The following is a 27,503-nucleotide window of genomic DNA, read 5'->3' on the forward strand; positions in this document are numbered from 1 at the left end:
ATCTCCTCTTAAAAAATGATCCTAATGTGGTTTGTGTTATTTTTTTCTTTATACTCATGTAATTTCGAAGTTCAATAAAAATTGTCTCCTTAATAGAAAATTTTATGTAAAAAAATGATCATAATGTGGATTGTGTGGGTTGAACAATGAGACTTGTTTATCAAAATTCTATTTTTCATTCACCTGTGTCCATGATCATGATTAAAGGTGACAAACGCGACAACTTATATAACGTATCAAAAATACTCAGCTTAGTTACACGTAATGTACGTGTATGCAATGACAAGAAAGCACACCAGAATAACCATAAATTCTATAATACCATTAAATTCGCAGCACACTAGAAATTCTACAATTAAGTTTACTGGCAAGAGACACCAGAATTCCCAGAAATTCCAGGTTCTTCAATGAGCCTTTCAAGTAATTAGTTAACCATAAAATATCATAAAATTTACGACAACTTCCAATCAATCATTTTATCCAAATAAATCAACTCTTTCAAAATAATTTAAAACCAATATTTCATCCAAATAATCACCAATGTATTTAGCAATGAATAGAAATAAATCACCTCAACTTATTTTACTATTTTTTAAATCTTCGAAGAGTTTCTGCAACCGCCTTAGCTTTTTCTGCTTCTAGTTTCTTCTTCTCACAGTTTCTTTTGTCATGATTTGTCATCATGCCACAATTTGCACATTTTCTTTTTGGCTTCGCATACTCTTCCATTGCGATTTCCTTTGAACTTTTCAATCTTGCATCTGAATGACTTCCCTTATAACTTACAATTGCTGGATTTTCAACTTCTCTAGCTTCTGGCTGTTCAACACCTAAGAAATCCAAGATAACTTCCTTTGTTTTCTTTGTTTTCGAACTTGAAACATTATCTTCAATCTCGTTTTTCAGTTCCCTAACTTTCTCAACAAGAATCGAAAGTTTTCCTTCATCTTTTGATAACATGCTAATACAATTCTCTACAATGAAATGCAACTCATTCCCAAGCTTCTCACATTCTTCACCTGACTCACCGTACCTTGTTCTTCTTGTACGCATTCCTGGTGATACTAAATCCTTTCTCCACCTTCTAAGAATGTATTTTTTAGGAATTTCTTCAATGTCTTTAGTTTTAAACATACATATGTGACGACATAAGAATCCATAACGTTCAAAAGTTAAGCAGCTGCATTGAATAATATCTTCATCGTTGTTGACTAAAACCTTAAAAGAAAAGAAAAGAAAACAAACCATATCGGTGTAATTAACAAGTAAATCATAAATATATATTTATAAATAATCAGTTATGGATGCACCTTAAATGTGTACATCCTTTTCACAGATTTATTTCCAGATGTGAAAGCAGCTGTTGAGTCCTGAATTGTATCTTCGGGGTCTTCTTCATGCACAGTTCTTAAATCTTCAACAACCTCTTCATGCTCATCTTGTTTTCCTTTCTTTTTCATAGGAACTTTCTTTTCTACTATCTGCTTTGTAGATGCAGATTCGTTGTGACAATCGCAACATAGATTTGATTATCGTTTATGTTTTTAGGAACATGTGTGTAATCATTTAAATAAGAACTTATGTTGATATTTAATGATTACGTTTGAACTTCAATATTATATCTGTTTGTGTTTTGTATTGTGTTTGTGTGTTATATATTGTTTTACAGGTATAAGAACATAGAATCAAGGTTTATAAGTGTCGTAGAACACTTAAACGATGATTGGATGTTATGTACGAGTCAAACGAATTCAAACAAAGAACAATGGGTCGTCCCTCGTGCTGACGTCATCAACATGAAGGATCAGCCTCATGCTGACGTCAGCACAAGGCAGATTGGTTTGTTATTGTTTCAGGCCTAATACGTAATTAAGGCCTAAGCCCACACGATCCAATATGTAACTAGTATAAATACAAGACCTAATCTACGAAATGAGGTTAATGATTGACGAATTCTTGATAGTTATTCACGAATTTACGAGCTAAGGTTATTTGTTTCTTCGTGTGTTCTTCTACACGAACCACAAGCCTTGTGCATCTCCTTGGGTTAATTAGTTACTTCTTAATTAACAAAAGGCAATAGCAATCTAGTTATCTCAAGAGGATTCCACACTCTTGACATAACGAATCACATCTTATTACGATCCACGCAACAATAGGGCACCTTACAAGTGGTATCAGAGCCCTAAGGTTGATTACCAGAAGGTTTAAGATTGTTTGATTCGCTATTGATTGCAAAATCAATTCAAAATTCGTGTTTTTGGTCAAGTTCGTGCGCTTCTTCGTGTTACTTCGTGCATACGTCAGCACGAAGTGAACTTCGTGTTCGTGCTTATGTCACCCAGCAGACTTCGTGTCCACTTTGTCCCACATCAGCGCGAACCACTCTTCGTGACTTAGGTCATGACTTGTGTTTCGTACTTCGTGCCACGTGTCCTTCGTGCTATACGAACTTCATGCCATGTGTCCTTCGTGCTATACGAACTTCGTGCCACGTGTACTTTGTGCTATACACTAAGTAGTTTTTTTTGTTTTTTCGTTTTCCTTGAATTCAAAGGATTCGAAATGACGACCTTACCAGCTGCCGCAAACTCACCCAATGCCTTACTTATCAGCTAGATGATCATGCACGATCATGAGGTTGGTCGGGGTAATACACCTCCAAAGCTTTTCCGTATGGAAAATTATTGGATGTGGAAGAGACGCTTTGAAGACTACATTCGTCTCACTGACATGGAAATGTGGCTAGTAATAACTCAAGGTTTTGATTGGCCTTCATATGAGAAGAACGGAGTGATCAGTAGGTATACTTATGCTGATATGCCTATTGAAGAACGTAAAAGATACGCTGTTGAGGGAAAGGCATTGTCTACTCTTACTATGGCCTTGCCTCAAGATAGTGTACATCTGTTTAAAAAGTACAATACTTAAAAGGATTTATGGGATGCTCTCGAAAGATATTGTGAGGACGATGTAACTTTGAAAAAAAACCGTATCAAGCTTCTCAAGCGTCAGTATGAAGCCTTTAATGGACTGAAAGGGGAATCTCTTGACGAGATTATTATTCGATTCAGTCATTTGACCACTGAGTTGTCATACTTTGAAGTTGTTTATCCTCAAACTGAGCTAGTTGATAAGTTTCTGGATTCACTGCCTAAAACTTGGACTGATTATGTTCATCAACTTTAAGATGATTAGGAATACAGTACATGGTATTTTGAGAAGGTAGTCTCCAAGCTGAAGAACAGAGACATGAAGAGAAGGATTAAAGACACTCACCCGGATTTTACACAAGATCCATCCTTATATCATGCTAAGTCTGTTCATTTAGCAAGTTCCAGCTCAGGAAACAATGCATTTCTAAGTGGTGCAGAAGCTACACCAATAGTAGATGCTGAAGGTATTGCCGGATATGTTGCTTATGACAATACAAATTCAAATGTTAAGAGCAAAGTACAATCTTTCCACTCTATGCCAATGAGTATGAGTTCTGCACAAGGAAGAATGAGTGTTTACTCAGCCTTTTGTAATGCTCATGAAGCATTTATTGGGGGAAAGGTTACTGATCCTGCAGTAATTGATGAGGATTACAATCAAATAGATCGCGATGATTTAGAAGAAATGGATCTACAATGGCAGCTTGCTATGCTTACTATTAAGGTCAGAAGATTCACTCAGAGAACTGGTAGACCTATAGGTAATGGCACTAAAGGCTTTGACATATCCAAGGTGAAATGTTATAATTGCGATGGATTTGGTCATTTTGCCAGAGAGTGTCAGCGACCTAAGAGGATTGATAATACCGTTGCTGGTCATCAAAATTACAATCAAGGCGGTATTACACCGAATAATCATAAGACGCAAGCAATGATTACATATCCTGTTATTCCACAGCAGCCAATTTCGTCACCATTTTTGGAGTCAAAGGCTGTTGTTGTTCAAAATCCAGATGGTACTTATCAATGGGATACACAATCCGATGATACCTCGAATCATGCCTACATGGTAGAATTATATGATGAGGTAGCTGCAACGATTGATTATGCTGTGTACTCAAGTGAAGAAAGTGCATCTGAGATAGTACAGAAGAATATGTGTAATGTTGCTGAGATATTAAGATCTGAGAGTGAACAAATGACTGCAGTAAAAGCATCTGAAGAAAAGGAAGAGTCATCAAATCCTGTTGATGACATTTCCATGAAGAGAATTGAAGAGCAGATGAAGAACTTCGTGATACCTGAAGGTATGACAACTGAAGACTTTGTTGCATACATGGCAGATTGCAAGGCTGCAGATTAGAAGGTATCTTGTTCTTTATCTTCTATAATTGACGTATGTAGAATGGTGTCAGATTTAAAACAAGAAATGTTGAAACTAAAAGAAAATTCAACTAGTTTAACTGCTGAAAATGTTATACTTAAAAAGGAAAGTAATGTGTCTAAAGATTCCGATTTACTTCTACAAGGTCACCAACAAACTGAATTAGATTTTAATCCAGATGAAGTAGTATACTACACATTGAAAGACTGTGATACAGTTTTTTATGATAAAGAAGTATCTATAAATAGGATTGAACCTAAATCAAGAATTGATAAAGTTTGGTGTGTGGAAAATAAAGAAGAATGGTTAGCTGAACAAATTCCATATAAGGATAGACATAATGCTCCTTTTAAACCAATAACAAATATGGAAGAAGCAATACAGACGCTTGATACCATAAATGAAATGAAGGAGTATGGTATACCAATCCCTGAAATAGAAATGGTCAATCTAGAAAACAACAAGTAAAGAAATGCTATACTTGTCGTGAGAAAGGCCATATAGCTATTGAATATCCAAATAGGAAGGTCAAGAATCCTAAGAATGATAGTCAAGTCAAGTCAAAGGATGTTAGTGATATTCCTAATCCTAAAGGGAAGGGTAAACTAGTTGAACAAGTAACTTCACCAAAATTTATGAGTGCATATAAAAAGGATTATTATGAGGAGTATGCAAAAAGACATCCTGATAATAAAAATGCACAGAATTATGTTAAGTTACTTAGAAATGTGTCATATGGAGATTCTATTGTTACAGATCAAAGGATTAGTGTCAATAGATCTAAGACTCTAAAACGACAGGGACCTTCACAGAATACTACTTCTAGTAGTGTAAGTCCAAGTCGTTCTCGTACACCTCAAAGGAGTAATTCACCTAGGAAGATGACTCAACAAAATCGATCTCCTCCTATTAGAATTAATAGTTCGTCTAAATTCTATGATCGATTAGGGAGTCAACCTAGATTTGGTACTCACTCACCAAGGAATTCACCTCATAAGACTCGTTTCACTTCACCTAAGAAACAGTCTGTGACACCATCTTCATCCAAGGCTCCATTAAAGAGCGATGGATATTGGACCGAATTGATCATTAGAGATGAATTCGGCAAACCTAAACCTCAAAGGGTTTGGGTTCCCTTCAGAAACTAACCATCTTATCGTCTAATGTGCAGCGAGAACCAAGGAAGCCTATTAGTCTTTGGTATGTTGACAGTGGATACTTTCGGCACATGACAGGGGACAAGATGTAAATGGGTCGTATGTTAGTTTCGCGGGTCCCAAGGGCGGCAACATCTCGGGCCAAGGTGATGTTGTCAATGGGAAGATTACGCTGGAGAAAGTCAATTATGTGGAACAATTATCACATAATTTATTAAGTGTTTCTCAGATTTGTGACAAGGGTAACACTGTCCATTTTAATGAGAAAGAAGCACTTATTTTGAAACCAGGATATGTTATTCCTGAAGACTGGATCCTGCTTAAAGCTCCTAGGAAGAGAGACATCTATGGCCTTGTGTTAGGTGTTGATGATCCAAAGGAGTCTGTTTGCTTGTTATCAAAAGCAAACGAATCTGAATCGTTACTATGGCATAAAAGAATGGGACATATCAATTTCCAAAAGATGAATGACATTGTCAAACATGGTTTGGTTGATGGCGTTCCCATGAAACGGTTTGGGATGGAAGACAAATGTGTACCTAGTCTGAAAGGTAAACAGCAAAAGTCTGCTCATAAACCGAAACAAGAAAATTCTATTGCCAATCCTTTCGAATTACTTCACATGGATTTATTTGGTCCAGTAAATGTAAGAAGTATCGGTGGGATGTATTACTGTTTGGTGGTTACTGATGATTACTCGAGATTCTCATGGGTATTCTTTCTTAAATCGAAAGATGAAACTCCGCAGATTTTGATAAATTTCTTTGTCGAAACTGAAAACATTTATGGGGTTCGTGTTAAGAGAATCAGGAGTGACAACGGAACTGAATTCAAGAATAATGTGATGGATGTCTTTTGTTTGTCAAAGGGAATTCAACATCAGTACAGTTCTCCGTATGAACCACAACAGAATGGAGTTGCTGAAAGGAAGAATAGGACTCTAATCGAGACAGCCAGAACTATGCTTGCAGAGTCAAGGCTTCCTACTATGTTTTGGGCGGAGGCGGTGAATACAGCTTATCATATTTTAAATAGGGTTACTGTAGTTAAGTGTCATAATAAGACATGTTATGAGCTTCTACATAAGAAGAAACCGAATTTACAAAATGTTGAACAATTTGGTGTACCGTGTACTTCTTGAAGTATCTACCTCAGTCAAAGTTTGATTCAAAGGTTGAAGAGGGATTTCACATGGGTTATAAACCGGGAACATCAATTCGACGGGTTTACAACAAACAGACCGGCAAAGTTGGTTTGGGAACAAATGTCAAGATTGTCAGTCATAAGCCCGCTATTCATTCTGGAAGTGGCAAAAACTTCGATTACGATAGTGTGTTTAGTTCACTACATGGTCCTGATTCTTATTCAGATCCTGAGACAATTGATGATCTGATTATTTTAAGAGATCACATAGATAATACTCCTATATCTCCGCCTACTCGAAAGGTCCATACTACTCCAACCAACGTTCAGTCTACTACTGATGTTGATGAAAGTGGTAAGGACAAGGATAAGACACTAGATTCAGATAATAATGAACCCGCAAACACTACACCACCTACTCCATCGAACATTACACTGCCTGATGATGATCCTATTTCTGAAGAATCGGAAGATGATTTCAGCTCTCCTGAGTTTCAGATTAGAACAAATTTAGGAGAAAGTTTGAATGTTGATTCGGTTCCTCAATATCGAATTAATAAGGATCACCTAGTTGAAAATATTCATGGAAATGCTACATAACCTGTTCGAACTAGAAATCAGTTGAATAAGGATTTAACTAGTTTGTTTTGTGAAGTGAAAGACACTGGATTGATAACTAAGTGTTTGTATTCTGGTTTCATTTCACAAGTAGAACCTAAGAATGTTAAGGCAGCACTTCAAGATCCATATTGGGTTGAAGCTATGCAAAAAGAATTAGCTCAATTTGAAAAACTTGGAGTTTGGGAGTTAGTAGATGTGCCTAGAGGTAAAGAACCGAATGGAACTCGTTGGGTATATAAATGCAAACGAGATGACAAAGGGATCGTTACCAGAAATAAAGCACGTTTGGTTGTTCAGGGGTTTGCACAACGAGACGGATATGACTATAATGAAACTTTTGCACCAGTTGCTAGGATTGAAGCTATAAGGTTACTTTTAGCTTTTGCAAGTTTCAAAGGTATAAAGGTGTATGAGTTAGACGTTAAGAGTGCCTTCTTGTACGGTGAAGTCAAAGAAGAAGTGTATGTTTACCAACCACCGGGGTTTGAAGATCCGAATTATCCAAGAAGAGCATATCGATTGGATAAAGCTCTTTATGGATTGCATCAAGCACCCAGAGTGTGGTATGAAAAATTGTCGACGCATTTGTTGACAACTGGATTTACAAGAGGATCGATAGACAGCACATTGTTTATCAAGTGGTAGAAGCGAGATTATCTAATTGTACAAGTTTACGTGGATGATATCATTTTTGGTTCATCTAATATAAAGATGTGCAAAGAGTTTGAAATGAGCATGAAAAATGTATTTGAAATGAGTGCTATGGGGGAATTACAATTTTTCCTCGGACTACAAGTAGATCAAAGGGAAGATGGATTCTTTATTCACCAGTCTAAGTATGTCGATGACATCTTGGAGAGGTTTCAAATGTTAGAGTCCAAGACATATGGTACTCCTATTCAGCAAAATCATGGTTTAGGAGTTCTTGATCCGAATATTGAACTTGTGGATGCAACTTATTATCGTGCTATTATTGGCTCATTGATGTATCTGACTGCTTCGCGTCCAGATATCATGTTCGCTGTTTGTCTTTGTGCTAGATTTCAAGCTAGTCCGAAAGAGTCACATTTGACTGCAGCAAAACATATTTTACATTATCTTAAGGGAAACCAAGGGCTTGGTCTATGGTATCCAATGGGAGGAACGTTTGATTTCGTTGCATATACTGATTCGGATTTTGGCGGTTGTAACAATGACAGAAAGTCTACGACTGGAGGTTGTCAGTTGTTAGGAGGAATGCAAGAAGCAGACATGTGTTGCTCAGTCTACATGTGAGGCAAAGTATATGGCTGCTGGTAGCTGTTGTTCCCAGGTATTGTGGATTCAGGAACAACTTCGTGACTACGGTATGGATTTTCTTGATATTCCTATTAGAATAGACAATAAGTCAGCTATAGACATTACAAATAACCCTTTCATGCATATGGTCACCAAGCATATTGATATTAGACATCATTTCTTGCGTCATTGTGCCCAAAAGAAGTTAATTCATTTGGAAAAGGTTATAACCGATGATAATTTAGCTGATCTGTATACCAAAGCATTTGATAAGGCTCGATTTGAGAAGTTAATTCTTCTCAATGGGATGAAGAATGCTGATTCATATTAAATCTCTCAAAGAACTAATTTTGTAAGTTTGTGTCTGTAAATAGCTAGAGTCATAAAAATACAAAAAGAGTTCTTAGTGTCATAAAAACCATAAAAAAGTGAAAAATGAGAAAATGACAAAAATATGGGGAAATTTAAGTTAATGCTGTCAGATGATTAGATGTGAGGATACTTAGCTTTTAAGTCTGCTTAATCGTAATATAACTGTTTAGTTCAGTGATTACAATTTGGGATATATTGGTAGACACAAAGTAGCAAGGTTTCCTTATTCTGAACTTAATTTATACAATGTTCTTGTGGGAAACATATTCAGATATATGGCTAAGAATGCTTGCTTTTCAGTAATGAATTGATCTGGTCCTTAAATTTTGTGAAATATCTAGCATTACTATAAGATATGTTCAATATATAGGCAAAAACCTCTACCCATCATGAGCATGAAAGTAAATGTGATATTGTTATGCAAATGAAATGAATGAAAATTAAGGGGCTAATGTGGTCTTTGAGATTCGGACAAGTATGTCTTCGGGATGTCTTTGTATACCTAGCCTTCCTAAAGCTTCCAACTTGGGATAGGTTGTCAGAAAGTTCGCTACATGGGTCTCATAGAAAATCACGGGTTCCTTATAAATAACGAAATGCAAAAGCAAATAAGTTCAATCACAAAGTAATTAAATTTTGTTATCTAAAAAGTGTCTCATGATTTGTTTAAGGATGTTTTTGAATATATATTGAATATTTGTTATCTTAGTGCTTGTATCGATTACAAAGGTATATCTGAATGTTGGTCACATGAGTTCGCAAACTATTCAATGGCATATTAGGCTACTCGGGTTACATGGTGACTGTCCTTGGCCAGGGTATGTCGAAAGTGTCATAATTCAAAGGAAACTGGAAGTACTGAGTGTTTAAGAGGACAAATATACCGGTAATCATGGTTGAATCACTGTTCATAATTAATAATAAGAGAATTATTTCTCACTTGCAGACTTATGTAAATGCTAATCTGATCTAATCTGCGGAAACTTAGAATTTCTTGTGAATAAATAAAGTAGCTTAGTTTATTTTTATTTTTATTTTGTTTCTTTTTATTTTTATTCTTGGAATAAGTGTCAGTTTGTGTGTCAAACTAGTTCTTATTGCACGAGAGATTTGCTAAGCATTAAAAGTTATAATTCTTAGTGAATTATATAAGTCTTGTTGCTTACGATATAAATGTTTAAAAGATGGATTTTCTAATTAATACATAAGTTGTTTAATTTAGAAAATGAAATGTTTTGAAAATTGAAAAGTCAAAATATTTTTGAATATGTTTCATATTTATGATATTTTTATTGTTGTATTTGATGCATTGATGAAGTTTGTTAAGTGTGCAGGTTACAGATGATAAACTCATTTTAAATGTAGTTGGCATCAAAAATTTCAGATTGTGATTGAAGGCAAAATTGTTTTAGCTTACTTATTGGAATTGCATTGCGACGGACAATAAAATCCTATCAGAAATTGCTTCTACAGACTGTGTTACAAGGATGGATTGTCTTGTAATTTAACCTAAGACTTAGTGTGATAGGTTATCATTGTATTATCAAGATCACAACCTAAGATGTAATGTAATAGGTTGTTGATATGATATTTTGTAATGCATCATCCATTAAAATGCTTTGCATTGTTGAGTTAAACATCAATGAAGAAATGATCGATTTTGTGTCAAGATAATAATGTAAGATTTATTTGATACATCATTGTGATGACAAGTTAGTACGGATGATTTTTGATTGCATATTCGAGTAGATACAAGTTTTTAGTAACGAGTATCTACAGGTTTATGTTTCTGGAATTTCTGGAATTTTTCCTTGTTTAAATTTTTGGAAAATTCACGAAATTTGGCTAAGGATAAAGCTTATGTGGTTTAAAATCTGAAAATTCGAAATCACCTCGTGCTGATGTCATCACGAAGCCCACGAACTGCGTGTTCAGCCCGGCCCATGTGGATTCGAATATATATATGGATTGTTACTATTCATTAATTACCATTAATCGAAATTAACCCTAAGTAAATCACACGAACTTCGTCTCCCTCGTGCTACTATTCATTCGCTTCTTAGTTCGATCGATTCCTTCTTTCTTCGTGTTATTCATCCAGATTTGTTGGTATAATTCCAATCTAGAATGATTGATTGATGTTTTGACTATAAGAATTAACGATTACAAGTCGTTATAATGCCCGATTTTTGATTTTACCTCGCGTGAACAGTAACTCGGATGAACCACGAATTAGATCTTTGATTTTTGATGATTTGGAGTTAAATTGGACTTACAATTAGATTAATTGATGTTTAAACATGTTAAATCTAACAAAACTTTAGGTTAACAAGTGTTAAATCAAGATTAATCAAAGAGATTTGTGTTTCGGTCACTATTCACACGAAGAACACGAACCAACTTCGTGTTCATCGAATTCATTTCGATTTTGTTTCTAGGCATCCACGAACCATAAACAAGTCCACGATGATGTTTTTGATCGATTTTAACATCATATGGAGATGTTTTTACTTCATGCTTGGGTCGTGCTGACGTCACGACGAGGGAACTCCTCCTCGTGATGACATCATCACGAAGCAGACGAGCCAAAACCCTAATTTTTAGTTTCGTTTATTCTAACTTTTGTTTTTCTTGTCGTTTTTGTCTGTTTTTGTGCAGGTATGGCAGGACAAGGTAACAACGCTCGTGTGTTTGTCAAGGAGCACAATGCTGCACTCGATCTTAGCATTACACTGACGGGGTGCACTTCAGAGTTTCACGGTGTCCTACGGTTTCTTGCACGTTCTCGTGTTCAGTTTGCAGTAACAGAGAATCCTCCGTTGGTGATAAGTCTCATTAGGGAGTTTTGGAACTTAGCCCGTTCAGTGCAGATGGGTGCTCATACATACATTCGCACTACTGTTAGAGGACGTTCATTCTCATTTTTGGCTGGAGACTTACGGACGATATTACACTTAGGTGATGTCGCTATTTCTCACCCATACTTCAGGAATCATCTTCGTGGCAAATGGAAGCTTCTTGCTTACTATTTGTTAAGGGCTATTAGTCATCGGAGTACAGGCTATGACCAGATGAATATACCAGATGCTTTTCAGATGGTTGCCTTGGTGCTGAACAAGCCATACAGCTTCTCTCAGTACATTTTTGATAATTTGGAGAAGCAGTTGAGGTCATTTGGTACAGACAAGAAATTCTTTCTGTTTCCAAGATTTGTGATGATCATAATTTGTCACTTTGCAGCTGATTTGCCATTTGACGGTCCTACGTTCAATTTAGGTCGCCTTACTTATAAGGCATTTGTTGAAAGTTTGAAGCACTTGTCGGGTGGAAATGTTCCGATACATGTTGATAATCCACCTATGTTCGGACATTTGCTGAATCCTAACTATGTTGCACCTAGACAAGGTTGGGAGGATGAAGAACCCGTTGCTGCTGCTACTGGTGGTGATGCTCAGGCTCAAGAAGATCCTCGTGAAGAACGAGCTGATCAGTTTGAGGGACTTAATGATGTTCCTCTATATGCTGGTGATCTAGAGCATGATTCTGATATGGATGCTCTCATGGAGGATATTGATGATCCTACAAATCTTGTACCACCATCTACTGGAGTTTGTACTTCTACCTCTTCTCCAGTTGATGTTGATATTGGTCCTTCAGAAGTCCCGGTTAATGTTGTTGAGGATTTAGAAGATGAAGAAAAGGAAGAGAGATTGCCAAAGCGAAGAAGAAGACATGCAAGATCTCAAGCTGAAGTTGATAGAGAGTTTGCTGCTTATAATGAAGCCATGGAGAGGTCTCATGCACCTACTGTTGGTGATACTCCATTGGTTGCTGCTTTAAAAGCTTCAGTTTCTGATGTTCCTGTTTCGGTGTCTACTACTTCTGCTGCTGGTGTTGCTGTTGGGGAGAGAAGGTCGAGACCCAAGTTTATCATAAGAGGAATTGGTTCTCGCACACAAGTTGTTACTGAGGCTACAACTGTTACGATTCCTGCTGCTCTGGAGTCTACAGTTCTGTAATAACACGATTTCTGCTATTGATTCAATTTCAACAATGGCGTTTCAAGTGTGTGTGTTCTTGGTGTGTTTAGTGTGTGTGAATTTCTAGAGAGAGAGAGAGAAAGAGACGATCTGTATATGTTGTATGTGTGAAAATGGATAAAAGGCTTATGATTTCTAAGGAGTTGAGGGTATTTATAGTCTAAATCTAAAATTAAGCTAATTGACACTCCTAGTCCCTCATCCCTAGAAATCATTTCACCATGTCTTAACAACAACTACGTCCACTAACTTAAATTACAATTTATTACTATTTTTGGATTTCTAACATTCTCCCCCTTAGTGATATATTGTAATGAATGATGTACGTGTTATTTTGTCTTATAGGAATTAAGTTGATGAGCCCGATGGTGAAGACAATTGGTGTGATGAAACAAGTCTTCAAAGCTTTCTCATTGTCTCTGGAGAACTTGAATCAATCTTGGTCTTGGACTTCTTGTAGTTAAAACATGACGAAATTCTCAATTTTATGTTTGAACAGAGAATAAAATGAATGAGTCTAGAATCTTTGAAAATTGTTGAACCGTGAATCAGAGTTGTCATTTGAAGTGCGGAAGGTATAAATTTGGCTTTGGTTCTTCAATCTTCGATTCTTGAATGAAAATTTGTTTCCTTGGAATGAAGTATCAAAAACTTAAACTCTCCCCCTTGATATATGCATTCAAGCTTCTTGATTGAAGATCTTGAATGAAATGTGTTGATGAAGACTCTTTCGAAGTTTTACTTCTTTGTCTTGAATCTTCCAATCAATCTTTTCAACTTTTGTAGCTTTGATCTTTGTCATTTTGACTTAAACACTTTGGAGAGTAAACTTTTGAACAAAACTTTGAATTAATCATGCTCCCCCTCAATTCATGAGTGTAACCATTTTGGAGTATCTTTGAACAATATCCTTATTTTCGATAAAAAAAAAAACTTTCAAGAGAACATATTTCGGCGGCAAAATTCACTTCTTTTTCAATCACAATTACTTTTCATTTCATTCCACCTTTACTCCATCAAATAATCTTTTTCTTTCTCAATCAATCATAATCTTTTTCTCCCCCTCATAATGACAAAGTTGGGAACCAATGTCATTATGCAAACATTGATTGATAAAATGCGAAAAGAAACCTATTGCATGGTGGTTTTTGTGTTTGTGAGATAAGAAATGAAAGACCGGATAAGGATGATCCGTTAACATGTTCAAAAATCAAAAGGATTAATGAAATGACCGAAAGAAATGTATGACATTTTTCGGATTTCCTATGTATAATTGAATTATGCACAAAGCAATTTTCTAACATAGTTCGGTCTTGTAGCTTTTCAACTACGAGATTGCTTCATAGAATAGAAATCATGGTCAGTGTCACCTAAAGCGTTCGATAACCACAATCTATTATCCTTAAAGACTTGTTAGGAAACATCCGAGGTCACTGATAGACTTCTCGTTCACTCAATAATCACATAAATGTAATTATGAGACCTACGTTCAATGTTGGAAAATATGTTAGCATTGGTAGGATTTCCATTTGATCATTGTGGAATATCAATTAAGATATCACTACAAATGTTCCAGCTATATCACATAGATATGCAATAATATGACAAAGATATGACTCGAATGTGTCTTAAGAAAAATGAATAAGGATCAAAATAATGATCAAGCAAGATAGCTCTAGACACAAAGTGATCAAATGAAGTCGGGGACCGGAGCAGAATGTCGCCCTTATTCAATATCAACATCTTCCAAATGAAGAGTCAATAGAAATGTGAAAATCTCCGTGAGAAGTAAAACAAGCATTTGTTAAGAAACACTTGAGTGGTTAGGTAAAGATATGCATCGCTTCATTGGGTCTATGAAGTCTTAATCAAGATATCAACAAATGACATCCGATATAAATGTGTTTTACCCGGCGATTTGAGAGTTTTAGGGAAGGATATCAATTCTTTTAACCCTTTTCTCACAACTTATCACCATAACCTCTCACTTTTCAACTTTACTCCCTCAAACCTATTTGCACGAAACCATCATCACTCAAAATACCCTTACAATCTAAAGAAAGAATTGAATACTCTGGGGTTAGAACTTATCGGTGATGATGAAGTTCATGGAGTGAACGAATCGCTCAAGTGCAAACTAAACACCGAACTTCAATTGATGAAAATCATTTGAAAATTATCAAATGTGTGTAAGAAAATGATTTGAAAACACATTTGAAGTTTTGAAAATTTTGAAATCACAAACTCCCCTTTAATCTATGCAAAGGTAGATCTTAAAAGTTTTCATAGAAAGGTAGAGCAAAAATTGATTTTTGTGAAGTCAAAATAGAGTCTAAAAGTGAACAAGATTTTAAGAAACACAAAGTTTTGCGTCAACAACAATGTTCATAGTAAGACTACTCGGAAGTACACAAAGGCGTTCAATCCTTTGCATCTTACATCAACAAGTTGGATGCAAATAAAACTTTTAAGCAAAAATTTAACTCAATCAAGTGTTCAAGATGAGACAACTCGGGAGTACACAAAGGCGTTCAATCCTTTGTTTCTCATAACAACAATTGAGAGTTTTTTTGAAACATTTAAATTTGTTTGCAATAAAATCAAGACTCTTGAAGAAAATTGTTTGCAATTTTAAACAAATGAAAAATTGCTATTACACATACATATTCATATAAGACTACTTGGAAGTACACAAAGGCGTTCAATTCCGCGTTATCTTATATCAATCTTTATGTATAATAACACATTTTATACCAACTTTGAAATATAAATAATTTCAAATAAGAACGGATTATGCACAAAGTATGCATAAGCCATTTTGAAATAAATAGGTCAATGAAGAACGGGTTGCATACAGAATATATGCAAGCCATTTTGAAATAGAAAAAAAATTAAGAAAATCTTTTTGTTATTTTTCAAAGTTTTATATTTTTGTATTTGATTTTTGTCTTTTCAAATTTTGTATTTTTTTTTTCAAGAATGTATCAAGAACAAACTAAGTTAAGGTTCAAGATTTAACATGCCAAGCTTAGAGATAAGAAAGTTAAACCTTTTCTCATCCAGTAGTTTAGTGAACAAATCTGCAACCTGATAGTCAGTTCCCACAAAGTAGAGCTCGATATCACCTTTCTCAATATGATCTTTGAGAAAATGATATCTCACATCAATATGCTTTAATCGAGAGTGGTTTACTGAGTTAATTGCAATAGCAATGGCACTTTGAGAGTCACAATAGATGGGAATATGATCATATTTCAGACCATAATCAGTAAGTTGAGTCTTCATCCATAACACTTGAGCACAACAACTAGCCGCAGCCACATATTCAGCTTCAGCTGTTGATAGTGACACACAATTTTGTTTCTTGGAAGACCAACTCACAATTTTATCACCCAAAAATTGTAAAGTACCAGAAGTGCTCTTGCGATCAAGCTTACAACCTGCATGATCTGCATCTGGATAGGCAGTTAAATTGAATCGAGTATCCCTTGGATACTAGAGACCTAAATTGGGTGTACCTTTCAGATAACGAAATATTCGTTTCACACTTGAAAATGTAAATCAGTTGGAGCAGCTTGATACCTAGCACACATACATGTTGCAAACATTATATCTGGGCGAGATGCTGTAAGATACAACAATGAACCAATCATACTTCTATATCTCTTTTGGTCAAATGGTTTCCCATTTTTATCAGCATTAATACTTGTGCGAGCAGCCATTGGAGTTGAAATTGGAGAACAAGTAGTCATATGAAACTTTTTCAACATGTCATGAATATACTTACCTTGTGATATGAAAATACCATTTGGTAGTTGTTTGATTTGAAGACCCAAAAAGTAGTTCATTTCCCTAATCATGCTCATTTCAAAATGATTAACCATTAGAGATGAAAAGTTTCGACAAAATGTTTGACTGGTTGACCTAAAGATAATGTCATCAAAATATATTTGGACAAGAAGAACATGCTTACCTTGTTTGCGAATGAATAGGGTAGGGTCAATTGTGCCTTTGGTAAAGCCACCTCTAATCAAGAAAGTAGATAAGGAATCATACCATGCTCGGTGCGCTTGCTTAAGACCGTAGAGAGCCTTGTCTAACCTGTAGACATGGTTTGGTCTTTTGGGATCAACAAAACCTTCTGGTTGTTCAACGTAAACTTCTTCTTTGAGATCACCATTCAAGAAAGCTGTCTTCACATCCATTTGAAACACAGTGAAGTTTCTGAATGCAGCATAAGCTAAGAAGATCCGAATGGCTTCCATTCTTGCAACAATAACCCTTTGCAACTAATCGAGCCTTGTTCCTTACAACCACTCCATTCTCATCCTTCTTGTTTTTGAAAATCCACTTTGTGCCAATAGGTTTATTTTTCCTTGGGTTAGGAACTAATCTCCATACTTTCAGTCTCTCAAACTGAGCGAGTTCGTCTTGCATAGCTTTAACCCATTCTGGATCTCGAAGAGCTTCAGAAACAGTTTTGGGTTCAATGTTGCTAAGAGAAAGTGCAACAAGACACTCATTCACTGAAGTACGAGTAGTTACTCCGGCTTGTGGATCTCCAATAATGTTATCAACAGGATGATCTTTTCGCATACGTGACCATTTGCGATCATAAGGAAGAGGATCTTGAAGATTCACATCAACATCATCATCATTAAAACCAGAGTTTTGCTGAGAGATGGAATCATAGCTTGGTAGAACAGCTTCCTCGTAAGATGGATGATCAAAGTCAAGAGGCACAAATACATTTGAAGTGTTTATCGGATTTGTAGTCTGGGTAAATTGGGTAGGTTTTTCTTGAACAATCACTGGAGAAGAATTATCAGGAGAGGATTGAGAAGAAGAATCATTTGAAGAGGATGACGAACTACTACTTGAAGAAGTAGCAACTTGCTTAGCAGAACTTGATGATGATTCATGAAGGTTGTCAGGAACTGGATCATTGTTCGGAATTGGTTCAATGATGACTTGAGGTTCCTCATCATGAATCGGTTTCAAATTGTAGAATTCTTCAAAAAGAATGTCTAACTCATCACTCGTTGGAGCTGGAAACTTCTTGAATTTGGATGCTAAAGTAGAAGTCCTTGATGAAGTACTTGAATCACTTGGACCATTATTTGTTGGTAGCTAACTTTCTTGCTCGAAAATCATGCCCGACATCTCATTAAACCAAACATTCATTGTTTCTTGAATCGTATTTGTTCGGCGATTGTAGATTCGATAGGCAATGCCTTGGCATCATTAACATTGGTTTTCAAAGATGACTTAAAAGATAAATTGTTTGAAACATCAGAAACAAGCTTCTTCTTACTACCCGCTTTTCTCCTTTGCCTTTTCTTCTTTTTCTCAACTTTAGTGATCTTAGGTACTAATGACTTAGCTACCCATTTAGACTCACTAATCAAGCTCTTTCCACCTGTGGGATTGACACTAAGAAGATTAGAACGAGGATTTTGAAGAACTTTTATCTTTTTAGTCTCTTTTGAGGGTGCGGAAACTTCTTGTTTCTTAGGTTTATCATGAGAAAACCAACCATATTTATCCCTATACCTAGTTGCACCATTTGAAGCATCCTTAGTCAGCAAAACTGAGCTAGATTTAGATACTTTAGGTAATGAACTAGATTGAGAGTTAGATGAAGAAACATTTGAGTTGATTTCTAGAAGTTTCTCTTTATTGTATATGATTTTGGGAATGGTCTCAACTTGTTTGGTTTTGACATGCTTTTCAGAGGTATGACATTTTGTTTTTAACTTATTGATTCTTGGTTTTTTGACAGTCTTTGGTTCAGTCTTGACAAGTTTTGGAATGACTTGTTTCTTAGAATAATGTGAAGTTGGATATTTGGAAAACAATTTTGGAGATTCCTCTTTTGATTCAACTTTGATTTTGGTAGATTCAATCTTTTTCTCAGTTTCAGAATCAAAAACATATTCTCCCTCCATGAATTTATCAAAATCATCTTTTGTGAAAGGTTCAACCGGAGATATTTTTGAAAATCAGGAATCTTGGTATCCAACTTTACACTATAGGTAGTCTCAAGAATGAAATCAACTTGAACTGACACATCTTTGGTTTCACAAGAAATTAAAGTAGAAGTATCAACACCTATACTAGCACTAAGCTTAGGGTGAACAACTAACTTTTCAAGAGACTCACATGTGAAAAACCTAAAGTAGTACCATATCAAAACTAAATTATGCGCAAGTTCGTCATGAGTTAAATCAGATTGTACATTATCATCAGCTATAACAGTGGCAGCATTTTGACATGTACACTCAAGAGAATCAGTCAAGGTTTGGGTGGAGGAAACAGTAGATGAAACACAAGTAGTCTGAGTGGAATGGTCTACTAAAGCACTTAGGTCAGTTTGAGTAGAAGCATCCATACAAACTTTCTTAGTATCCACAACTAATTTATCCTCCGAATTCAAACTTTGAGACTTAAGTTTTTCAATTTCATTTTGTTGAGATTTCACCGTATGTTGCAAACCTTCTATTTGTTTTTCCAAAATGGTAGATGGAACATACATTTTAGTAGGTTTAGGTGAATTACCAACTGACTCTTTGTTTTGGAAATTTGATGCTATTTCTTCCAATTTGAAAATTGAAGATTCTTTTGAGTTATTTGAAGCATTAATAACATCATAGTTAACCAAAAAATCATTTTGAGGTATTTTCTCAACATCATCAGTCTCAAATTTTTTATCCAGTGGACGAATAAATTGTTGTACCATACCAAGGCGAAGAAATCTTTCATCATACAAGGGTTCGATTTGTTCTTTGGCTTTTTGTAATGGAGAGATATTCTCAAATCCCAATCCATGAAGAAGTTCCGATCTGACAATCTTTGACTTGTTGAAATAGGCGGTAAAATCCAAAAGAGGGTTTTGTTCGACTTTATATATCTTCTCTTGATAGAAAAGTATATTCTTTTTAAATTCCTCTATTTGGTTTTGAAGAGTGTCAATCTCAACGCCTTTCAAAAAACAAGTATGATTTAAATCAAAAATCTTTCGTTCAAGTTCAATATTGTTAGGTTTGGATTCTAAAAGTTTCTTGTTAAGAATATCAACATCCATTTGTCTTACATCGGCCCGAAGCCACTCATTGGTCTTTTGAATTTCAAGATCTTGATTGGCTTTTTCAAGATCATGAATGGTCTTTTCAAGTTTATAACACTTATGCAATAATTTAGAATCAGGAGATGCATTCAACTCACACTCTTTAACCAACATTTGATCTTTGTAGGTTTGAAAATCTTGTTTAATAGTATCATAATCAAAAAATAATTTCGAATATTCTTCAAAGAGTTTTGAAAAATCACTTTTAGAAAATGAAATACTATTTTTCAACTTCTTATTTTTGTTGGCTAAAGATGTAATATGAGTTGTCAAGTTAGATAAAGCTAAATCAAACGAATCTTTATCTTTAACTATTGAAAAAACAGAGCGTAGATTTACCTCATCATCCGGGTACTCATCATCAGTGCTTTCAGCTTCGAATGCTTTGTTCTTGGCCAACCTCGCCATAAAGCACACATTTGCAGAGAGATCTTCATCTTCATCATCTGATAGCAAAAGCCAATGGTCATCTTCAGCCAGTAATGCATGACCAGCTTCCACTTGCTTTACTAAAAGCATCTTTTGCTTGCAGTACTCATAGTTTCTCTTACGGGGTTGCTTGCAATCAATTGCAAAATGACCAGGAATACCACAGTTGTAGCACTTTTTATCAGAAGCTTTTCCCTTCTCAACAACTTGTTTGTCATAACCTTCAACTTTCTTTTCCACATGCTTGGATCCACTTGATTCACCTTGACCATTATTCTTTGAATGATAGTGTTCCTTCTTAGGAAATGCACTTGTGGAAGAAGTGCGGAGATTATTGTTAGTTGGCCTCGCTTTGTAGTACTTTTTCTTGAAGTGCTTGGTAACTGCGGCAAGAGCTTGATATAATTCGTCAGAAATACCATCTCTTGGAGCCAACATATCATCTCCCTCCTCATCAGACGAAGAAACAACTACCATTTGCCTTTTAAGATCTTCAGAAACCTTCTTTTCAACAATTAATGCCAAAGGATCAGAAGATACAACTTCTGGCATTTTGTTCGATGAAACTTTGTTTAGGACTTGATGTTCATTGAGTTTGAAGGATTCATGAAGATTATGGATGGAGAACTTGGCCAGATTTTGATGTTGCTTAATCTGAGTTCCATAATCTTCCCACTCAGGACCAAGAGCTTTGATGAATTTGATGTTTAACTCCATCTCTGATTTCTTGACATTGTTCTTCCTAAGTTCATTTATGACATTGCAGAATCTATAGTAGACAGCCTCTAGAGATTCATTTGGCAATTTGCTGAAGTTGTCAAACTTAGTCAACACATCTGTCAATCTAATTGTTGAAGTTAGGTCAGATCCTTCCATTTGTCTTGCCACCTCATCCCATATCTCCTTGGCTATATCATAAGAATCAACAGAACCATAGATTTCATCTGGCATTGCTTTGTATAAGCATGATCTAGCTCTGTTATCTGCAGCTGTTCGATCTTTTTGTTCAGCATTCAAAAGATCAAGAGTGAGTATTGCACCAGTGGTGGGATGACGATGAACTGCAAGTCCATTATGGATGGAATCTTTAAGAAGGTGACCATTTGGTTGACATTCCACATAATCCATGAATCTTTTCTTCCATAGTCCATAAGAACCACGGTAGAGAACTGGAAGTCTTGTGTCAGAACCTAATGCCAAAGCTTCACGAGAAGCCATTAGAAAGAGATTTGATTTGGAACTTGAATTGGAATGAAAGTTGAAAATTTCAGAAGATGAAACGATCTTGAGAAGATCGTCTTAAAAGAGATCGTCCTAGATGAATGAAAGTAAGAACGACTTGAAACAAATCGTCTTGAGTTTAAGAAGAATGAGACGATTCAAAGAAGATCGTCTTGAATGAAATTTGGTGAATTTTGGCTAAGTATTGAATGAAACTGAAATTGAGGAATGATTTTGAGTTTTGGAAATGGAAACTGAAAAGGAATTAAAGGAAATTGAAAATGAAATTGAAGTATAAAGAACTTTGGAAATGAAACGATCTAAAAAGAGATCGTCTTGGAATTTTGATCAAGGAAATGAAACGGTCTTAATAAGATCGTTTTAGAAGACTTGGAAATTTTTCTAAGTATTTTTGAAAAATTTAGACAGAGATTTGATTTGAATTGGAAGAAATTTGATTTGAGCAAAACCTATCAATAATGATCAGTTACCCAGGAAGTGTGTGATTCCCAATCACAACAACTTCAAATGATCAACCACACCAACTCAACAAACAACAGACACTGAGACGATCTTGGTCAAGATCGTCTTAGTAGTCAGGAAACTGAGACGATCTTGGCAAGATCGTCTTAGTTTCTGCCTTGAATTTTGACCAAACCAATCCAAAATGGATCAGTTAGCCACAAACAACACTTTTCCAACAACCACACTTGCTAGAACGATCTTGTGAGGATCGTCCTACAAGCCACAACACAGAATGTATCAAGTATGAAGAATCAAACACTGAGACGATCTTGTGAAGATCGTCCTAGTGAAGTTCGTTTGAGGTCGTCTTCTCCAACAGAACACAAAGTAAAAACTCCATTGATGAATTTTCAAGCTTCAATAACTTTCAATTTACTGAGTGTTAGAATGTGAAATTACTTGCAAAACGTTTGTAATTACGTCCGCAACAAATCCTAATACACAATTCAGCCTATAACACAACAGAATAAAAACCCAAATTTTAGCGCCAAAAACCAAATATTCAATCTAGAGATTTAGATCGAATTGGATTGTAAAATTCAATAGGAATACGTTTTGATCTATGAGGAATCGATTGGTGAACAAAAATTGATGATTTTATGCGATTTGAACAACAAATAATGATGAAACAGAGACGGTTTTTGAGGAAATGGTTTTGAATTGATTTTGAATGAAAAATGAGATCAAAAACAGTTATGGATCGATATCAAAGTGATGTTTTGCTCTGATACCACATGTAACAACACGATTTCTGCTATTGATTCGATCTCAACAATGGCATTTCAAGTGTGTGTGTTCTTGGTGTGTTTAGTGTGTGTGCAGTTCTAGAGAGAGAGAGAAAGAGACGATCTGTATATGTTGTATGTGTGAAAATGGATAAAAGGCTTATGATTTCTGAGTTGAGGGTATTTATAGTCTAAATCTACAATTAAGCTAATTGACACTCCTAGTCCCTCATCCTTAGAAATTATTTCACCATGTCTTAATAACAACTACGTCCACTAACTTAAATTACAATTTATCACTATTTTTGGATTTCTAACAAGTTCGTCAAGAGCCAGAGCCGACACTTGTTGCTCCTAGGCATTCGTCTGCTCCTATTCAAGCAACAGTTCCTGTTTCTATTGTCATGGGACGTCTGTTGGCCCCTCTGCAAAGACCACAGATGCCTCCCACAGGAACTTTCAGTGCCCGTATGCCTTCTGTTGAAGCTACGATGCCACCTCAGGCCTCTACATCTGATATTGCTTCTACGTCACGTCCAGTTGCTCCTGTTCAAGTGCAGCTGAGTCGTTTGTTTTCAAAAAAGAAGATGTTAAAGTTGAGGGTTACAACTTTGGAGAATCAGCTACAGCTCCAAGCTGCTAAGCATCAAGAAGAGATGGACGTAATGACAGCTCTTGTTCATTCTCTTGGCTCTAGACTTGACCAATTCTTGGCTCAAGGGGCAGATAAAGATGGTTGTAAGGATGATGAGCTTGCTAAGAAGACAAGAAATGATGATCATGAAGATCAAGATCAAGATCGAGCTCAAGATCCAAATCAACAACAAACAGATGGTGAGCCAGAGAATCAGGGTCAAGATCAAGATGCTGCTGATGATGCTATGGATACAGAGACTGCAGATGTTCAGGGGGAGTCATCAAGACAAAGAGAGTCAGATATTGCTGGTACAACTGGTGCTAGTACTTCTAGGATTCAAGATAAAGGGAAAGCTGTGATGACCGCTCCAGATGCAGATCCTGATGATCCAGATAACAATGATGATGGGGAAGATTCCAATTCAGGTAACTCCGATTCTAATTCTGATAGAATAGAAAGGGAGATAGTGAATGATCCTCATAATCATAAAGAAAAAGAAAATCTTAATAAAGGAAAATCTACTCAGGATAGTGAGTCAACTAAGACTGATTCTATTACCAATGCCTCTATAGAGTTAGATTTGCACCCTTTAATTGTGCATAGACTAGAAAAGAGATTGGGTTATGATCCACAAGCTCATATGAGAGCTAGAGCAGAGATTATGGATTATGATGATTATTATGATCCTGGATCACTTAGGGATCAAATGAAAGAACAGTCAGGGTTAACTCATACATCTTCAAAGTTAGAGTCAGATTCTGATTATGAACCTTAGTGCTAATGATTTTTGTTTTTGTAATAATTATAAGATAAATATGAATGTATGTGTTACATTATATTTATGATATAATATTATTGTTATAAGTTAAAATAGATAAAGATTATAAGATAAATATTAATGTAATTGTTGCATTATATTTATGATATAGTATTATTTATTTTAATTTCTTTTATGTATTTATACTATTTTATTATGTCTTGACTTATAATTTATGTTCTTTATCTTTGTATATGTAAATCGTTTGAATTGCAGATAAGCTTCAAAGGATAGGTGCATTGGATGATCTTGATGCTGAAGAAGATCTAGAAAGTATCGATGATGAAGATTTGGAAGAAGGAGAGTTCATTACTTCGGAAGCTGATAGAAAAAGGTTGCTTGAGACACCTTATGACTTTGATCGTGTCTTTAATGAAGATGAAGTCATTCAAGTTGAACCAATAGCTGAAGTAGAACATCTCAATCTCAGTCCAATCAGAGATAGTCCAGATGAACCTAAAAATGCTGCAAGTTTGAGGTTTGCAGTATATGCAAATATAGTTGATGAAGGACATGATAATATTTTTGATCTATACTGGAATATAGATGCTACGCGAGAGGTTGATCTTGGAAGATTTAATATACCTCCGGTGCAACAAGATCATGAGTTTATTATTAATAGACTAATTCCAGGTTATAGAGGACATACTGGTTTGATGATACGTGATGCGTATAAACCATCAATGTTTTGGGAATATGTCTCAGACAAGGATGCACCTAAATACTTCTCAGTGATACAAAGTTGGTTCTATGATCACAGAATCAAATTGCTTATTATCAAGAGAAAGGAGGGTTGCTAGTACAAGTCAATAAGTCAAAGACACTTCCACTCTCTCAGTGATTCTGACATGATAGATTTGGGAAGACGCTGGTTCATTAATCTTCAGAGCAATGGACTTGCAGATTTCTACTGGAATAGATTCAGAGATGAAAGAATTAAGTATTTCAGTGCTAGAGGTCTGAAGCCAGAAGAAAGGTTGATAAAGCCAACACTTTTGAAGAAGATTAAGAATCCAGATGGCATATTTCGGTTTGTTCAGAAAAGGATTAAATGTGTTAAGAAGGTTCCCGCTATCAGATGGGATCAAGATATGCTGACGGAGATGACATTTTGGAAGATAGATATCAAGTCAGGCGAAGCACAGATGCTCGTTGATGATTCACAAGAACAAATGTTGCAACGCATGTATGATCCAATGCAGGTTGTCAACTTGTCAAGAGGTGATCAAAGAAGACTTTTGGATACACCTTGCTCAGCTGTGGACTTTTGGAGAGTTGAAGAAAGACGCTATCGCAACATTCTCGCTCATTGTTTACAAGAGAGAATTAATGCGAATAGCACCAGACTTTTGTCTAATGGATAATTTTGAAGTTCAAGTTTTGAAGACTTTAAAGAGATCTAGTTGCAATCGTCAAGGGAGAGTATGTAGATGCAGATTCGTTGTGACAATCGCAACATAGATTTGATTATCGTTTATGTTTTTAGGAACTTGTGTGTAATCATTTAAATAAGAACTTATGTTGATATTTAATGATTACGTTTGAACTTCAATATTAAATCTGTTTGTGTTTTGTATTGTGTTTGTGTGTTATATATTGTTTTGCAGGTACAAGAACATAGACTCAAGGTTTATAAGTGTCGTAGAACACTTAAACGATGATTAGATGTTATGTACGAGTCAAACGAAGTCAAACAAAGAACAATGGGTCGTCCCTCGTGCTGACGTCATCAGCATGAAGGATCAGCCTTATGTTGACGTCAGCACGAGAGAGATCGGTTTGTTATTGTTTTAGGCCTAATATGTAATTAAGGCCTAAGCCCACACGATCCAATACGTAACTAGTATAAATACAAGTCCTAATCTATGAAATTAGGTTAATGATTGACGAATTCTTGATAGTTATTCACGAATTTACGAGCTAAGGTTATTTGTTCCTTCGTGTGTTCTTCTACACGAACCACAAGCCTTGTGCATCTCCTTGGGGTAATTAATTACTTATTAATTAACAAAAGGCAATAGCAATCTAGTTATCTCAAGAGGATTCCGCACTCTTGACATAACGAATCGCATCTTATTACGATCCACGCAACAATAGGGCACCTTACATGCTTTATGTCTCTTTTCTCCCTAATAATAATTACTTCATTACTTCCCTTATCAGTAACACTTATCTGAGAACAATTATAAAGACACATTTTTATCTCTTCTTGAACCAACAGAAAGATTATAAGTGTGTACAACTTGGAAGTCTGCCTTTCAAAATTCAGTCCAGTTATAAATCGCGGCTGCTTGTTGTGTGATTGATGATCTAAAATCTCCAATCTACTTCCTTGCCTCTCCATGGCAGATTCATACGACAACATAAAATGTATCAACGTTGCATTAGGGTTTGTGAAGTTGTTGAAAAAAGAGTTCTCGCTTTCAGAACGAGAAGTTGTTCTCATGAGACCTGACATTGCTAATTCTCTAAAGTATGTTGGTATCCATGTGCTTCTTATCTCAAACATGTGCTTAAACCATGCATCATCTTCCAAGTTAAATTCTTCCATTATTTCTTTCCATTTTCTCTCAAACCTTTCTGGACTTATTGATACATCCCAAACAATTTGGTTGAATTTCTTTTTGAAGTCTGTGTTTTCAAAAATTCTCTTGCTAACTTTTGATGGTAGCTTTTGAGTTATATGCCACATACAAAGCCTATGTCGTGAATTGGGGAAAACTGTTGCAACTGCTTTTTTCATTGATACATCTTGATCTGTCACAACCATCCTAGGTTGTTCAACAAATACACCTAAGAATGCATTTAAGTAACCATTCATATGATTCTGCTTTCTCATTGATTATCATTCCTGCTCCGATAGAAACTGACTTCTTGTAGTTGTCAATGGCTGTAAAAGGTACAAATATCATGTTGTACCTGAAATTGTACATTTTATATACTTAGTTAATGTACATGTACTTCAAATGAATAATGCGTTACGCATGTGTAATTATAGCTTCCCTGTCTATTATATCACTTACACATGTGTAACTTTAACAACTTACCCATGCCTAAGTTTATAACTGTAATTGTACATGAACTAAAATCAA

The 27,503-nt window shown here is 35.6% G+C and overlaps 1 protein-coding gene across 1 annotated transcript; it reads right to left on the reverse strand.

Annotated features, from left to right (window-relative positions):
* Nucleotides 1-585: 585 nt before the first annotated feature.
* LOC122583304 (protein FAR-RED ELONGATED HYPOCOTYL 3-like) lies at nucleotides 586-27,250 on the reverse strand. Its single transcript, XM_043755723.1, has 3 exons — nucleotides 26,555-27,250; nucleotides 1,311-1,481; nucleotides 586-1,218 (listed from the first exon to the last, which is right to left on the reverse strand). The coding sequence occupies exons 1-3, from the start codon at nucleotides 27,248-27,250 to the stop codon at nucleotides 586-588; spliced, it is 1,500 nt and encodes a 499-aa protein (XP_043611658.1).
* Nucleotides 27,251-27,503: the final 253 nt, after the last annotated feature.

Source organism: Erigeron canadensis, chromosome 9, assembly GCF_010389155.1.
Source record: "Erigeron canadensis isolate Cc75 chromosome 9, C_canadensis_v1, whole genome shotgun sequence".
NCBI lineage: Eukaryota > Viridiplantae > Streptophyta > Magnoliopsida > Asterales > Asteraceae > Erigeron > Erigeron canadensis.

Excerpts from the sequence above, each read along its gene's own strand:
- LOC122583304 (XM_043755723.1), bottom strand. The coding sequence starts at position 27,250 with ATGAGAAAGCAGAATCATATGAATGGTTACTTAAATGCATTCTTAGGT. Across the intron at positions 1,482-26,554 it reads CTGATAAGGGAAGTAATGAA|ATAGTAGAAAAGAAAGTTCC; the intron begins GTAATTATTATT and ends TCTACAAAGCAG. Across the intron at positions 1,219-1,310 it reads AAAGGATGTACACATTTAAG|GTTTTAGTCAACAACGATGA; the intron begins GTGCATCCATAA and ends TTTTCTTTTAAG.